The 16,117-nt window shown below is 39.5% G+C and overlaps 1 protein-coding gene across 1 annotated transcript in view; it reads right to left on the reverse strand.

Annotated features, from left to right (window-relative positions):
* The window catches only part of tbx21 (T-box transcription factor 21), a 91,536-nt gene extending 77,386 nt beyond the window's left edge, over positions 1-14,150 (reverse strand). The window contains exon 1 of the mRNA XM_028819498.2: positions 12,911-14,150. Coding sequence (XP_028675331.1) covers positions 12,911-13,455 — 545 coding nt within the window. The 5' untranslated portion in view covers positions 13,456-14,150. The remainder of the gene's footprint in view (positions 1-12,910) is intronic.
* Between the last annotated feature and the right edge of the window lie 1,967 nt (positions 14,151-16,117).

Raw genomic sequence — 16,117 nt, forward strand, 5'->3', positions numbered from 1 at the left:
CTCTTACGTATAAAGGTGCTACAGAGGCTCTTCAGAGTGATGTCACGGGGTACAGTAGTTAGTCCCCAATAGGACCGTCCACATGAATGTTCCAGCTCACAGCTTTTCCGCAGATCCAGAGCAGGCCCACAGGTTGCCATGATGAGACGATGATGTCGTCCCCATCAGTTCCTGCTTTTCAAAGTTCAGGTTTTCTTGATCTGTTGAATCCTGCAAGGCAGCCTACTGCACCTTAAAGATTTCAGTGTTGCCCACATATTAGTTGCATTTCCAAAGCTCAAAGAGTGAACTTCATATCCAAAGATGCCTTTCTTGGTCAAGCAGTGGCTCTACGAAGATCCACACAAACCATGAAAGTGCAATTTTAGAACAGTTATTTTTAAGAGTGTGCTTGTTTATTACTAACACTCCTCTGCTCTAATGGTACTGATAAGGCCTGTACTTAAATTCTTTCTTTCCATTACTTTTTTTTAATAAAACTTTACCGTATTAGTGGGTTCTGCTTTTGAGCACAGCCCTGGTTTGGCCATCACTTACTGCTGTGAGTCTTTCAGGGCAATCCTTCACAATAGGTGAGTGTGTAACTTATACAACCTGAAAGTGTTTCTTGGTGAAAGCAAGTCATAATAATTTTAGGAAAAAAAAAAAACCCTGCACCCTCTCTTGTATTTCTGTGCCACACTTCAAAGTGACTGCTGCAGCACACGACCAGCGAGTGGCCTGCCTCTCCGCGATGACAGCAGCCTCGGCCTGTGAACACGCATTTTCCTTGCTGTGTAACCTAATTCTGTGGCCTCTTAAAACAGTGAGTATAACACAAGGATCCCATTCGGTGATTTAATACTGATGAATATAAAAACGTATAAGACAATGCAACAAAGGAGAAAACAAGAGCTAGTAGAGTGCAACCTTCTTTCATTTGCTTTTGCTGAAATTCTCTTCTTTTGCTGTGTAAAGTGCTTTGATCACCTGATAAAAGTGAAGTTTGTCAAACCCAAACCTGCCAACAAACAGCAGACGACATCCTTAAAGACCTGTGAGCATTTCCTACAAACACTGGCTATGAGCTAAAATCATCTGACCTGTAGCCTGACAACTTCTGAGCCACAGTCGGGGAAATTCTGCTTAAAGTGTTTGCTAAAAAAATCAAATAAAAAGTAAACGACTCATCTTTTCAGTATTTTGATTTGAAAGGAGTTGAATCATTTCTATACTGCTTAATGAATTTCACTATATAGTGCATTTATAAGAATATATGAAGAAGACGTACCACTTGCTACAGTTAGATCTGTCATCATCCTGATTACCCTCAGAAATCGTTTCTGAGTATTTTAGCATAACAATAGATAGATAGATAGATAGATAGATAGATAGATAGATAGATAGATAGATAGATAGATAGATAGATAGATAGATAGATAGATAGATAGATAGATAGATAGATAGATAGATGTTAAAGACACTATAAAATAGATAGATAGATAGATAGATAGATAGATAGATAGATAGATAGATAGATAGATAGATAGATAGATAGATAGATAGATAGATGTTAAAGACACTATAAAATAGATAGATAGATAGATAGATAGATAGATAGATAGATAGATAGATAGATAGATAGATAGATAGATAGATAGATAGATAGATAGATAGATAGATGTTAAAGACACTATAAAATAGATAGATAGATAGATAGATAGATAGATAGATAGATAGATAGATAGATAGATAGATAGATAGATAGATAGATGTGAAAGACACTATAAAATAGATAGATAGATAGATAGATAGATAGATAGATAGATAGATAGATAGATAGATAGATAGATAGATAGATAGATAGATAGATAGATAGATAGATGTGAAAGACACTATAAAATAGATAGATAGATGTGAAAGACACTATAAAATAGATAGATAGATAGATAGATAGATAGATAGATAGATAGATAGATAGATAGATAGATAGATAGATAGATGTGAAAGACACTATAAAATAGATAGATAGATAGATAGATAGATAGATAGATAGATAGATAGATAGATAGATAGATAGATAGATAGATAGATAGATAGATGTGAAAGACACTATAAAATAGATAGATAGATGTGAAAGACACTATAAAATAGATAGATAGATAGATAGATAGATAGATAGATAGATAGATAGATAGATAGATAGATAGATAGATAGATAGATAGATAGATAGATAGATAGATGTGAAAGACACTATAAAATAGATAGATAGATAGATAGATAGATAGATAGATAGATAGATAGATAGATAGATAGATAGATAGATGTGAAAGACACTTTAAAATAGATAGATAGATAGATAGATAGATAGATAGATAGATAGATAGATAGATAGATAGATAGATAGATCAGAAGCTTCACTCGAGGTGCTGATGTCTGAGGTTCGAGCCCCCTAAGGGGAAGACCAAGTTGCGTTCACCTGATGAGCCCCAATTAGGGTGAAACACATGTCATGTATCCTTTGTATTATTTGGCAGATACTGTAGAACATAGATTGACAGATCTGAAAGGCACTATATAATAAATACACAGCCCCCAGATTTCACCAGGCATTTCCATGCCATTCATCACTTTAGCAGGTGAACTTGAGTTTAAGTCTTTTTTACAAATACTTTAAACAATAACACTATGTCACTCACCACGTCTTCAGATGCTCTGATTTGGCCTGTCCTAATAGGAAGTTTCCCAGCGTGCATCTGTTCTTATTTTATTTTTTTTATTATTTTTTTCCAGATTTACTGCACCTTATCTATCTAAACAAAGCCAGGCTGTAGTTTTCCTCAGTGCTCCTCTGACCTAAAGCCCTCATACTCGGACTGATCTTTGTGCCCTTATGTCCTGAACCCAACACGTAGTGTTCACACAATGCTAAGAAATACTACATTGAGAGGACCCAGTGGTGTGGTGATGCCATCCTGCGTCATGACGTGGCCACTGGTCTGTGTGGCGTGAGGTGGTGCAGGTTTGGTCGATTTCCACTTCTGATTTAGTCATGTATTAATATCAACAGCTTGCTTGTCTTTAATAGCCTGCCACCCTAACCATAGCAGGTTCCTGCTGTACACCCAATGCTGCCATGATGGACACCAGCTTCCTGCAACCATCAATCAGGATAAGTGGATGAATCAGTAGTATTGTTTTACTCATTTATTTGAATTTATTTTATATTCTCAGCTAAGTCACACCAATATAATGAAATATAGCTGACAAGTATTGAACCTTTACAGCAGGGGTCCTCAGTTACGGTCCTGGAGGTCCACAGTGGGTTTTCATTCCAACCCGTTTCGTAATTAGACGCCAGGCCTAGTGGATAATGAGACTTGGTGTTTAATTATACAGCTTGTTAGTGCTGTTAAGACAAATCTTTATCACTTTTTATTATTTTAGCCACCCAGAACAGATTTGTACCTGTTGGTCCATCCCTTCTCTCTCATTTCTTATCACAGACATGTCAGCTTTGCACATACAGAGGATTAACTGCAGAGCTGGAGGTCCCTTTGTCATTTGCACCTCATTATTAACTGAGGCAGGTTAGGATAACAGCCAACAATTAGAACCTTAATACAACAGCTTAAAAACTAAAATAGGAAATTAAAGGGCTCCGAATCATAACAAGCAAGTTAACTAAAACGTATTGCTTTAGTAGTAATTGAACAGGAGACGGCGGCCATCGCAGGATGTAACCGACGAGCCTTGCATTATAGTTTAGCATCCCATGAAACGCCTGGGGAGGTAAACGTCTTTCATAAATTCGATAAATTGTATTTTTTTTTTGTTGCTATAAATTCACAATGTTGCTCTGTTAACCCTTTACTCCACACACACTTCACGACTGACGTTTTTTTAAGCTACATTTTGCTTTTTACCAAACCAAACCTTTTACTTTTCACACATGCACGTTATCCGGAAAATAAAACAAATAAAGTCATTGTAGCCGTATGAAATGATGTGTCTACAGTTTGTGTTATCAGAAATGACTTCATACATTTTATTTGTGGCCTTGCTTAAAGCTGAAATGTAAAAGCTGTTAACAGGAGGAGAACTTGGGTGCGCATCTGAAAAGGAAATCTAATAATACACTTATTTAAAAGTCACACTGCTGTCTGCAGATCATTTTATAGATTCGGCAGTAATATTAAGAATAATAATAAACAAGTCATGCATCGTAAAGGCAGAATATTCACACTCGGCTTATTAGAAAGAAGATTTTAAATAAACCTGAACAACACCTTCCCTTCTGTTCGGGGCAGCCGCCATTTATCACTTTTACTGTTACTTCTGACCAAGGTGAAAAGACAATTCAGGGTGTTGTGATCTAGAAGTGATACTAAGACCGAATCGCTTTAGGCGATGGAAGCAAAACGCTTGACACACGAACAGGGTGAGTGCAGAATGGGAGAACAGCAGGTGTGGGCTGAAAAAAAATAAAATATTCTGATTGTGCCCGAAGTAAACAACACGTTTAGTGATGTGCCACATCTGTCTTCAGAAACAGCTTTGGCACGCAGCTAAAGAGAGTCGTCATTTTTATTTCTGGTTGCAAACTCAACTTGTAATTGCAGCTGAGCGACCTCCTCCCTGGGAAAAGAATCGAAAGTGCACTCGTGAAAATAAAGGCACTTGTAGAGGCCATTGCTTGACAAGAAGAACCACTTCACTCTGTTAAGGGCTTCCTTACCGATGAAGTTGGCTCTTTGGGCCTTCAAAAGCTTCCTAATACGTGAAAAACAGAAATCTGGGTGCGCTCTTAAAACTCCTGCCTGCTTCCTTCATGGCACTTTATAGTTCTTTATTGGGTTGTGTGGTTCCTCCTTAGAACCTTTGCTTGACCAGCACCACTTCATTCTGGGAGAGGTTCTTCGCATATGAAGTTGGTTCTCTTTTTGGATCCTTCATATTGGTGGTTCCAAAAATGATACCCATGGCTCTGCCCTAAGGGTCCACTCGAACGCCTTCATTTTTAAGAGACATTAGGTAATAATAATTGGCTTTTATTTTTTTTTTTTTGAAGCTCAGTAAATAATATTACAGCAGAATAACAAACAAGTCTCATCTCAAATGCACACCAGAATGACTAAAAGGAAAGAAAGCTCTGATGTGTGTATTGAAATATAAAGTGTAAGTGTGATTACATTACTCACTCGTAATTCAAGGATAAAATATTTCAGTACTACTGCATGTATTACTTGCACGTACATTCCCACATGGCATTGTTCTCTTTCACGGTTCTGTCTTCATTCTTAAAAGTCCTGGTTCTTTACTGGGTTGTGTGGTTCCTTATAGAACCTTTGCTTGACCAGCACCATTGCATTCTGGGAAAGGTTCTTTACATATGAAGTTGTTTTTTTTGTGCTTTGAAAAACTTCCTAATATGTAGAAAACCAAACTGAAATCTTTAATGTGTGGTAGGCAACCTAGCAGGACACTAACAGATTGAGAAAAGCAGAATTTAGCCCGTGTTATTGTGTATAGAGATTTAAAATCCCGAGCCATTGGTATGTCACCAATCTGTTACCAATCTCTTCATGCGTCTTTACTGTAAAGAGCCTGTTACAGATCTAAAATGAAGGTTCTTTCAGGAACATTACTGTGGATGGGTCTAAAAATGGTTCTGAGCTAAAATGGCTCCCCTATGGCATCGCTCTGAAGAACCACTCTGGCACCTTTATCTCTAAGAGTATAGGCTACCTAGAAGGAGACAGCAGATCAAGAACATGCAAACTGAATCTGCATGATTGTGAGTAGCGAGAGAACTCAGGAACCAGTTGGTGTTTTATAAACCTGCTGTTATCTATTCATGCTTATTTATGCCACCTGTTACTGATCCAAAGAAATAAAGACTCTTTATGCACTCTTAAAAATAAAGGTGCCAGTGTGGGTCTTCAGGGTGATGCCATTAAGGCAAATTAGGCATTCATCCAGGGCACAGATCACAAGGGGGGGGGGGGGTGCCTAGCTACCAAACAGTCACTTGGCACACTAATAAGCTTGGCCTAGGGCACAAAAATACCCTAACACTGCCACTGCCCATAAGGGAACCATTTTGGGTTTCCCAAAAGACCCATCAGTTTGAAGGTTCCAGAAGGAACTTTCATTTATTTTGATCTGTAAAAGGCACAATGCAGTAAATAACCACAAATAGATGGTAACAGGTTTGTGAAATGCCAATGGCTCATGATTTTAAATCACTATACACAATAACACGGGCTAAATTCTGATTTTTTTAAATCTGTTTGTGTCCTGCAAGGCAGCAGGCAGCCTACCATACATTACAGACTTTAGTTGTTTTTTTTTCCTACATACAGTATTAGAAAGTTTTTCAAAGCACAAAGAGCCAACTTTACACACAAAAAAAACCCATCCCAGAATTAAATGGTGTTTTGTCAAGCAACAGCTCTACAAAGAACCACACAAGCCAGTAATGAGCCACACAGTGCCATTCACGACGGATGGTTCCCTTGTGGCATCGCTCTGAAGAACCACACTGGCACCTTTATGTTTAAGAGATGCATCTGGCAAATAATTTTGCAGATTTGCTTAGCCTCCTTAATGACTGTATGAAAGTATTGTGTGCTGGGGATTAGAAAATGATTGTGTTAATGTGATATTATTATTATTATCATCATAATCGTCATTGGTTGGCGCCCTGCCCGGGGTGTTTCCTGCCTTGCGCCCTGTGTTGGCTGGGATTGGCTCCAGCAGACCCCGTGACCCTGTAGTTAGGCTATAGCGGGTTGGATAATGGATGGGTAATCGTCATTAATCTGCATTTGGGCGAATGCTACGTCTTCTAAAAATGATCGAATAATCCGGAGTTTGCTTAACTGTACGTTGTATTGTGTGTTTATTGATTATTATTATTATTGTCATTAATGTAAATTTAGTCGAATGCTAAGTCTTCTTCTGAAAATGACCAAATATACCAGGGTTTGCTTAGCTGAATGTTACGTATTTATTATTATTATTATTGTTGTAAATGATGATGTTGTATTGTGTATTTATCTACACCCCCAGCTGTCCCTTTACTAGTCCACCGGTCGCCACGTATTTATTTAGCTTGTTTTTCTTTAATCAAGATGTCTCAATTAGTCAGTTGCTGAGAATGCCTGAACATCCGCCACCAAATTCAGAAGTCCGTAACCAACTCGACACCAAGGCCGCCCGCCGCCGACGCCGAGTACGCACGCAGCCCGCCTGTTTTAATGGCTGTGTGTTTCCGCACACCCGGTGGTCGCTATGACAAAGGGGAGAGTGCGCTTGTCACACACTTGTATAGCTGCGCCCAATAAGGTTCGAGGAGACACTTAAGTCTTTTCAGATTCTGCTCAAAACTTGACTGTTAAGCGCGCTGACAGTTTCTCATTAGTCCCCGGCCGTGCCTGCGCTGATTTGCCCTCCTTTCTGCGTCTTTCCTATCAGGTGTTTCGTCTAAAGCCGCAAGCTCCTGGTTTTTGGGTGGAGGTGTGAATGTCACTCAGAGGAATTGAGTCGCTTTGTGCGACATAACGAGTCAGATGAAACCCCACTGACAGAGCGACCTGTTCCGCCATCTCCGCCGGCGCTTCAGATGAAACGACACGCAGCGCATTAGCATCTGGATGACTCGACACTTTTTTTTTTTTCCAAAGTGTCCTATTAAAGTTTTAACCTTGATGTTCTGATCCGATTTCTTAGACGATAATAAATCACTATTCAGCGGGTGCCTATTAATATATACTGTATGTATAGTTTTTAAAGAAAAAAAAACGATAAAAACTATCGGGTAGTTAAAATGCCGAACGTCGCATTCACTTGACATTCTGAACTATTTGTCCTTTTCGCCGTGTGTCATCCTCACGTCCGTCACTATGAAAACAAACGACTGAAAAGGCTTTTGAACTGAGAGGCTCGTTTTCTGTCTTCTTAAGAGCTCATAAATAAACTTTGTTCTATAGACACGCAAGGTGTGTGGCCCCCCGATATTAATATTCTCAAGGAAATGGCTGCACGTGCAAGGACCGTCTCTGGTTTTATTAAGCCAAATTTCAAGAGTTATAAATAACGACAGAGTAACAAACAGCTGGGGTTATTCCAGTGTATAACACACGGCGAGCAGTGAGCAGTGGTGTGCTGCTGGTTCTTCTTGTTCTCCTCGATTTTGTAATGAAAGCAGGCAGCCCGTCAGCCAGTGCCTGGTGGTATCAGCTCGCTGTCGTAAAGGATATCCACTGAAACTCGGGGGCTTGGAAATGAAACGCCGTGGTTCATTCACTTTAAGTTTAAGCCCAGTGCTTGGCTCCTGATAACCGTTTTAAAAAGCAATTCCTGCGCTATAGGAACAGCAGAATTAGGGGTGAATTGAAGTGGACTCCAACTGAACATGAAACGGCGATCAGAAGTGCACTACTCCATTTAAGAACAGTGTTATTTTATACCGTATAAATAAATACCTTAATTATTAAAAAAAATAAATTAATACTCAAAGTGCAGTATGTATGTGGAGCGAAGACTATTTATGGATGTAATCATTTTTAACTTTCGTATTTACAAAAGTACACTTTTATGGTGCGCGTAAACAACAAGTTCACGCCAGTCTTAGGACCTGCAGCACACACCTCCTACCGTAGGCTGTCTTTCCATTCGCCTCTTCATATTCTGTTGCCTTAATGCCTCCTTGAATGATTGTTCCAATAAACTAAAACTGAAATATGGGCTTCAGCAAATCTCGTGCGTTAGGCGAACTGTGTAACCCTTAGCGTGTCAAAACCTGTGCCTGCAATGCGCGCTGACCCTACAGATTGTGACCCGAAGCGAAATCATTTACACCACCGAGCCTTCATCGGGAATGCGCGTCTCTTTGTTGTGCGTGTTTCGCATATGCTTTGTTCTAACACCCTTCAGAAGAAGCAGAAGCACAGACGGAGCTTTACTTAACAAACGGCCGTCCTTTCACAGCAGTTAAACGGTCAGCAGCAAACTACACTCCTACAAATAACGGGTCTTCAATGGCACTTTACTGGGCTGTGTGTTTCCTCACGGAATTACCGTTTGACAAAAAATCGCTTCATTCGCGGAGGAGTTTTGTGCTCATGAAATTGGTTCTTTCATATTTGAAGGTTTACCTAAGGTATGGACAAGAAATCTTTAATGTCTATAGTAGGTCACCTAACAGGAAACAACAGATCAAGAAAAACTCAGCTTACGTTATTATATGCACTGAAGGGGATTTTAAAATTATGAAGCCATTTGGTCTTTCTTTACAAGACTGTGATCATCTATAGTCATGATTATTTTTGAACTTGTTACAGATTTAATAAGACATTCTTTCAGGAACCTACTCAGGGAAGGTTCTATTTGGGGACCAAAAATGGTTCCCTGATGACATGGCCCTGAAGAACCATCTTGGCACCTTAGGTTTTGTGTTTGACAGATATTTCTGTACAATAAAGTGCAGCAAACAGTTATATTATAAGTCTTTGATTTTTTATAATATAATTGTATCTACTTACATGTCACTAAATGCAAGTAATCAAAAAATTGTGATATATGGTTTAAGCCAAATAGATACATGCCTGACTAAATATTGATATACAAATGGAGGCTACACCACATAAGTAAAGGCCTGCATTTGGGGGGGGGGGGGGGGGGCACATTACTGCATAACCAATGTCACTGGACCAACCCAACAGGAAAGCTACTTTTATAAAATCTATGAATATGAATTATTGAGTCATATAGTGAATCAAAATGAGTACCAAAGAAGCAAAACCTCAAGATGAGAAAGATTTACCCATAGAGAGAATTAATTTTTACATTGGCAGTGCTCTGTTTGTGTACATGATGAGAGATCTTCAGTAACTTACTGGGCAGTACGGAACTTTAAAGAGTTTTAACTGCTTGTCACTGATCCAAAATTAATAAATGAGGCAGACAGATAGATACATAGATATGAAAGGCACGATAGATAGATAGATAGATAGATAGATAGATAGATAGATAGATAGATAGATAGATAGATAGATAGATAGATAGATAGATAGAAAGGGCACTATATAATATATAGATATGAAAGGCACTATATAATAGATAGATAGATAGAGATATGCCTATCTATCTATCTATCTATCTATCTATCTATCTATCTATCTATCTATCTATCTATCTATCTATCTATCTATCTATCTATCTATCTAATCAAAGCCAGGCTGTAGTTTTCCTCAGTGCTCCTCTGACCTAAACCCCTCATACTCGGACTGATCTTTGTGTCCTTATGTCCTGAACCCAACACGTAGTGTTCACACAATGCTAAGAATCCTGCGTCATGACGTGGCCACTGGTCTGTGTGGCGTGAGGTGGTGCAGGTTTGGTCGATTTCCACTTCTATTAATATCAATGGCTTGCTTGTCTTAAATAGCCTGCCATCCTAACCGTAGATGGTGTCTGTTGTGTGCCCAGTGCTCCCTGAAACCATCAATTAGGATAAGTGGGGGAAAAAATGGATGGAATTAGTAAAACTGTTTTTATGAATTTAGTTTATAGTCTTTAGTTTCTGATTTAATTTAGATTACAGTGTTTAGTTGTATAAGTAGTTACACTAAAAGGATTAAATACTGCTGACAAATGGATAGACATCCTGTTATTTGTCCCCCATGCACACTCATACAAATACCAGTTCCTTAATGGCACTTTACAGGGTTGTGTGGTTTCTCGTAGAACAATTACTTGACAAAGAACCATTTCATACTAGGAAGGGCTCTTTGTGCATTAAATCGGTTGCAGTGGGCTCTGAAAAAGGTCCTTAATATGAGGACAAAACAGAAATCCTTAATGTCTACTGGGCTACCTTGCAGAATATAACAGATGAATGAAACCTGAACTTAGCCTGTGTGATTATATACAGCTGGAGTGGAGTTAAACCCACTGATGTTTCAAAAGTCTTTTGTCATCTATTTATATAGATGTAAATAAATAAAGGTTCTCCGGCAATCTTCATGTGGATGGTTCTTTTTTGAAACAAAATGGCACTGCTCTGATGAACCACTTCATTTGTAAGTGAGTGTCAGCTCTTCTGGTGCCCTCTGTCTGTGGTTATCTACTCATCAGGGCTCTTTCTGGACCCTTCACGTGGACAGTTCATTTGGGAGCTAAGAATGGTGCCCCATGGCATTGCCCTGAAGGACCACTTTATTTTTATGAGCGTAGCAACTCTTCTGTACGTATTCATGGCTATTTATGAAACTTGTTACAGATCTAAGTAATAGAAATAATGGTCCTTTTTGGAACCTTCATGTCGATGGTTCTTTAGGAACCTAAAATGATACCCATGGCTTTGCTCTGAAGGTCTATTCAAGCACCTTCATTTTTAAGGGTGGCGAGGGAAAATTGGCTTTTTTTTTTAAGTTCAATAAATAATATTATAGTGTGCATTGCACAATAAAGTGTAAGTGTGAGTACATTACTCATTCGTAATTCAATGAGTAACTGTTTAAATACTACGAATTACTTCCATTCCAATATAGTATCGTATCTTTACTGTTCACTCCTAAAAAATCCTGCAGTTCTTTATTAAGTCGTGTGGCTCCTCGTAGAGTCTTTGCTTGACCAAGCAGCATTTCATTCTGTGAAGAGTTCGTTGCATATGAAGTTGATTCTTTCTGCTTTCAAAAACTTCGTAATATGTAGAAAAAATAACGGAGTCTGTAATATATGGTATATAGGCGACCTAGCAGGACAGCAACAGATTAAGAAAACTTAGACTTCGCCTGTGCTGATGTATGCAACAAATGTCCTTTTATAAATAAGGACCCTTTTGTTATTTCACAAATCTCTTCTCAGGAGGGTTAATAAACGTATAGAGCCTGTTACAGATCTAAATATATAAAAGCTCTTTCTGGAACCTTCTTGTAGATGGATCTTTTGAGCAACTTTGGTACCTTCATTTTTTCTTGCAATCACGCATCCCGTAATTAATTAATTTTTTTTTAGTTATATCTTCATGTGTTTTAAATTTGTTTCAATAATTACAGCAAATTTCACTAATTGTTAAAACGAGCGCGTATCCAAACATGCAATTCAATATTATTAGGTTCCTGTTGTTCAAGTTTCCATCACTCACAATCAATGAATAAGCATCGCGTTTCTTCCAGTTACTCAGTCTGTCGTGGTATTTTTTAATTCAGCGTGTCAAAAATCAGCAACTTTTTTTTTGTTTCTCGAACAGTAATAACGATCGCACTTAAATGTATTCGTTTTGTAATTTTTTCCTCAACCGGCTGTCATGTCAAATTTTGTGTTAAGTGAGTGCAATGCTCCTGCCTAATAAAGGAGGGAATGTTCACTTACACATTTCCATACAGCAGCGCCGTGTACTGTTAATATGGACCCCAACAGCCCCCCAAAGACCACTTGATTTGGCCCCCGCAGGTCCCTTCTCACTGATGCTCAGCTCAGTGTCTTCTCGTCATCAGACAGGGCGCTAAACAGGAACCAGCAGCAGCGCGCCTCGCTCAAATTTCCCGTTTAATATATCGCACAACGCATCTAAAATAAGACGGAGGCAGAAGACCCCTTTCCTCCGGCCCACGCCACCCCCTGCACGCACTAGCCTGGCGCAAACGCTACAAGACTAATTTTAGAGCTGCCTTCAGCCGGATGGTGTTAGACTTCAGTTTTTGGATATCGGTTATATACTAGCTCATTTTTAAACGATTTAGATTTCTTTTAGAAAAAACAAAAGTTTAACCACGCAGCGCCTGAGTCAGCTCACTGAACTTTGTGGTAGGAAAAAGTCTGGCGACGTTAAGTTTGGCATCTCCCTGCACTTCATTTTGTGCACCCTTAACGCTAGGAAGACGGTTAAACAATGGAAGAAATTTAATTGCAGGTCCTTACCGTCCCTGTTTGGTAATAATCATCTCGGTCTGGTACTTGTGAAATTTGGCCCAAAGCTGGTAGTTATTCAGTATGGCGTGCGTTTTCCCAGAAACCTGAAGACCGGGTATCTGGCACATTGGCGCTCGCGGGTACCCGTGTTGAAATGAACGCCCATCCCCCGCCATGGGGAAAATTTCAGGGGGTGTACCGAAGACCTCGCTGCCAGTGCCTGGGAATCCTTGTCCGCCACCACCTCCTCCGGGAGGGGTCCTGACGGCGCCGAAGTTACAGGTGTTGAGAGGGGTAGGAGCGAAGAATCTGCCGGTTTGACCGCCGTAGCCAGCGGCGACACTCTGAGTCGGGTACGGCAACTGCAAGCCGCAAGAGTCCTGTCCTGGATCCTGACAGTAGAACCTCGGGTCCGGGATGCCCATTTTGACCTCTGCAAAATCCTTGCTCTGGAATTGGCTGTTTTCTATTTCTTTCCCAAAACTTGGTGTGTCGGTCCCATTCAGCATGCTGAGGAAGAAGTTCGCTCCCGAGTTCACACCCAGTCCGCCCATCTATCGCATCCGTGCGTGTCTATGCCCTCGCATAGACCTGCTTTCAGTTCGCAAAAAAAAGACAAAAAAAAAATAATAAGAGAGAGCACTTCCAAGAGGCGATCTGCTTTACTTTGAACAATTCAAAAAAATGATTGTGTAACGTCGTCTTACAGTCCAACCAACACTGCACCCAAACAATATTTTACGTGTCAACTTCTCGGGTGCTTTTGCGAGCACGAATGTTTCTGGTGCTGTAATCCATGTGTCTGTGAGAGTTTCTAAACCTAAAATCAAGCTGCGCTCTTAATGAATAACAGGCAGCATTTGGCAATCCTGATTGGCTGACGGAGAACGTCTGCTATCTGATGACGCCCCTTTTCACTCACGCTCCCTGTCGCTCAGAAGCTTCAAGCCAGCCAGCGCCGACAATGATGCGGTTAATACATATCCCGATCGCGTGTGTTATTTCTGCGGAGACATACATTAAAATGGGTACACATCACTTTAAACTATCGCTTTGTTTCTGTTTGTTTGGGGGAGGCACTCGCAACACCGAGCGGCGACCACCCAAAGTCTGTTCCTTTCTTTCTTCTAGTGCTGTCGGGTTAGGTTCCGGCTTCGACGGACCAGAAAATGAATTACTTGGCTGCATTTAGTGGACGGATGGACCATATCGCCGTTTTGAAAAACTTTAATTTTCTCAGAAATCTGTCCCATTTTCATTACACAATATTTCATAAACGATGCGTACACTTTTATGCGTTAACTTCCACATTTCAGTCCCCTAGTTGTTAATGTGTGCCGTCGCTGCATGGACAACGAAGAGAGCGAAATAGTTTTTAAAACGCGATTATACTTTCTAATCAGCATCATAAATTAGCAAATCGCTTTAAAGCCTTGCAGTGTTTTGATGAAATTTTATCAGATTTTATAATTTGGAGTATTTCCGAATAGTTCTCTGGATTTAAATTTACAGGCACGTGCGTAAAAAACATGAGCGGGAACAAGCCTCAGATATTTTATTTTACTCTGTGATACTTGTTTCTAAATACACAAAGAGCATATTTGTAATGTACTGTATATATGATTGAACTAATTTTACTATAGGGAAATTACCAGCTTGTGAATTAAATATGCTTAACAGGGGAAAAAACTAATAATAAAAAGTGCAAAACAGATATAATTTGCCGTATTTATTTAGCAGATTTAGTTAAAATCGCTTACGAATCTTACAAACGCGACAGGCAGGCATCATGAAAAGCTTCGACATTCTAATTGCAGTCGCAAATAAAACGATGATGTAAGTATTAGAGTGCAAAAAAAAAAAAAACAACAAGGCAGCCAATAAGTAAGTCCCACAAGTAAAACAAAACTGTGATGTGAAAACTGTACATTAATACACTTGGATCTGTCGCGTTATTTTAATTTTACATTTGGCGATCGCCTTTGCGAGAGTTGACCACCAAGTTCAGGGGACATCACAGTTACCGTTTACCGAGCACCACCGGCGGGCTCAGCCACTTACCGGGGAGCTGAACCCGCAAGCCTGGAGGCCCAAAGCGTCGGGGCGATCGAAACAGATCGGAAGGTTTTATTTAGGTTTCCTGTAAATTAATAGTATACGGATTTTATTTTGCACTATTAACAATGTACAAGAAAATCTGTACTACATATTATGAATATTTATCCTTCAGATTTAATCCTTCAATAGCAACATAAATTTACAATCATTTAAAGGATGGTCGGCTGGTGAAGGCAACGTCAGAAGTGATTTGTCACGGGTCTCACATTTGACCCTCGCTTGTTGCAAGTGATAGATAGATAGATAGATAGATAGATAGATAGATAGATAGATAGATAGATAGATAGATAGATAGATAGATAGATAGATAGATAAGCATCTTTATAAAATACTTCAGAATACGTTTGTTTTAATACATTCCGCCTGATTTCGGCAGGCAGCGTTTATGCGAAGTCATTACGAAGGTCCTGTTGTTTATTTTTCCAGTCCACTTAAATCTGTTTAGATGCTCCATTAGTTATTTTTTTTAGTGGTTTATGTCATTGTGATATCATTTATTCGTTTGCCTTCTTGGCATTTTACCGATCTCCCTTCAGGCTCCGTTGAGTCTGCGCCATCCCGTTTGCCTTGCCCAGGTTTTCTTTCACCACGCGTGGCACGACTTTACCCGAGAGGTCGGTGGGTACTCTGAGACTGGCACAGCCCCAGGTTTGTGGATAAATACATCTTTAAAAGGTTTTAATGTAACGTGGAAAAAAAAATATGTATATGAGGCGTATCTTCAGATGTAAACCGTACGGCTCTTTCATCGACCCACATAACGGGTAGAACAAAGCGGGCGGATTGTAATGTAACAGTAAATGAACTAAGACACACTTTCGGGTGCTAAAATTCCTCTTAAATTTCCATTCATTTGTGAGTAGGCCTTTATGACTTAGAGCGCAAATCTTTTATTTTCCAGTGAAGTACGTTTTATTTATCATAAATTAGTGTGATTTATCTGAATTTAGGATAATATACTTTAGGATACTTTTTGGACAATGAAGCACAGGTCAAACACTCTTGAAAATCAAAGATGCCAGGGTGTTTCCTTCTTCACTCTTAAAAATTCCGTACTGATGCCACATTGCTGGGTTTCTCTTAAAACCACTGCTTGAC

The sequence above is a fragment of the Erpetoichthys calabaricus genome, chromosome 14, assembly GCF_900747795.2.
Source record: "Erpetoichthys calabaricus chromosome 14, fErpCal1.3, whole genome shotgun sequence".
In the NCBI taxonomy this organism is placed as follows: domain Eukaryota; kingdom Metazoa; phylum Chordata; class Cladistia; order Polypteriformes; family Polypteridae; genus Erpetoichthys; species Erpetoichthys calabaricus.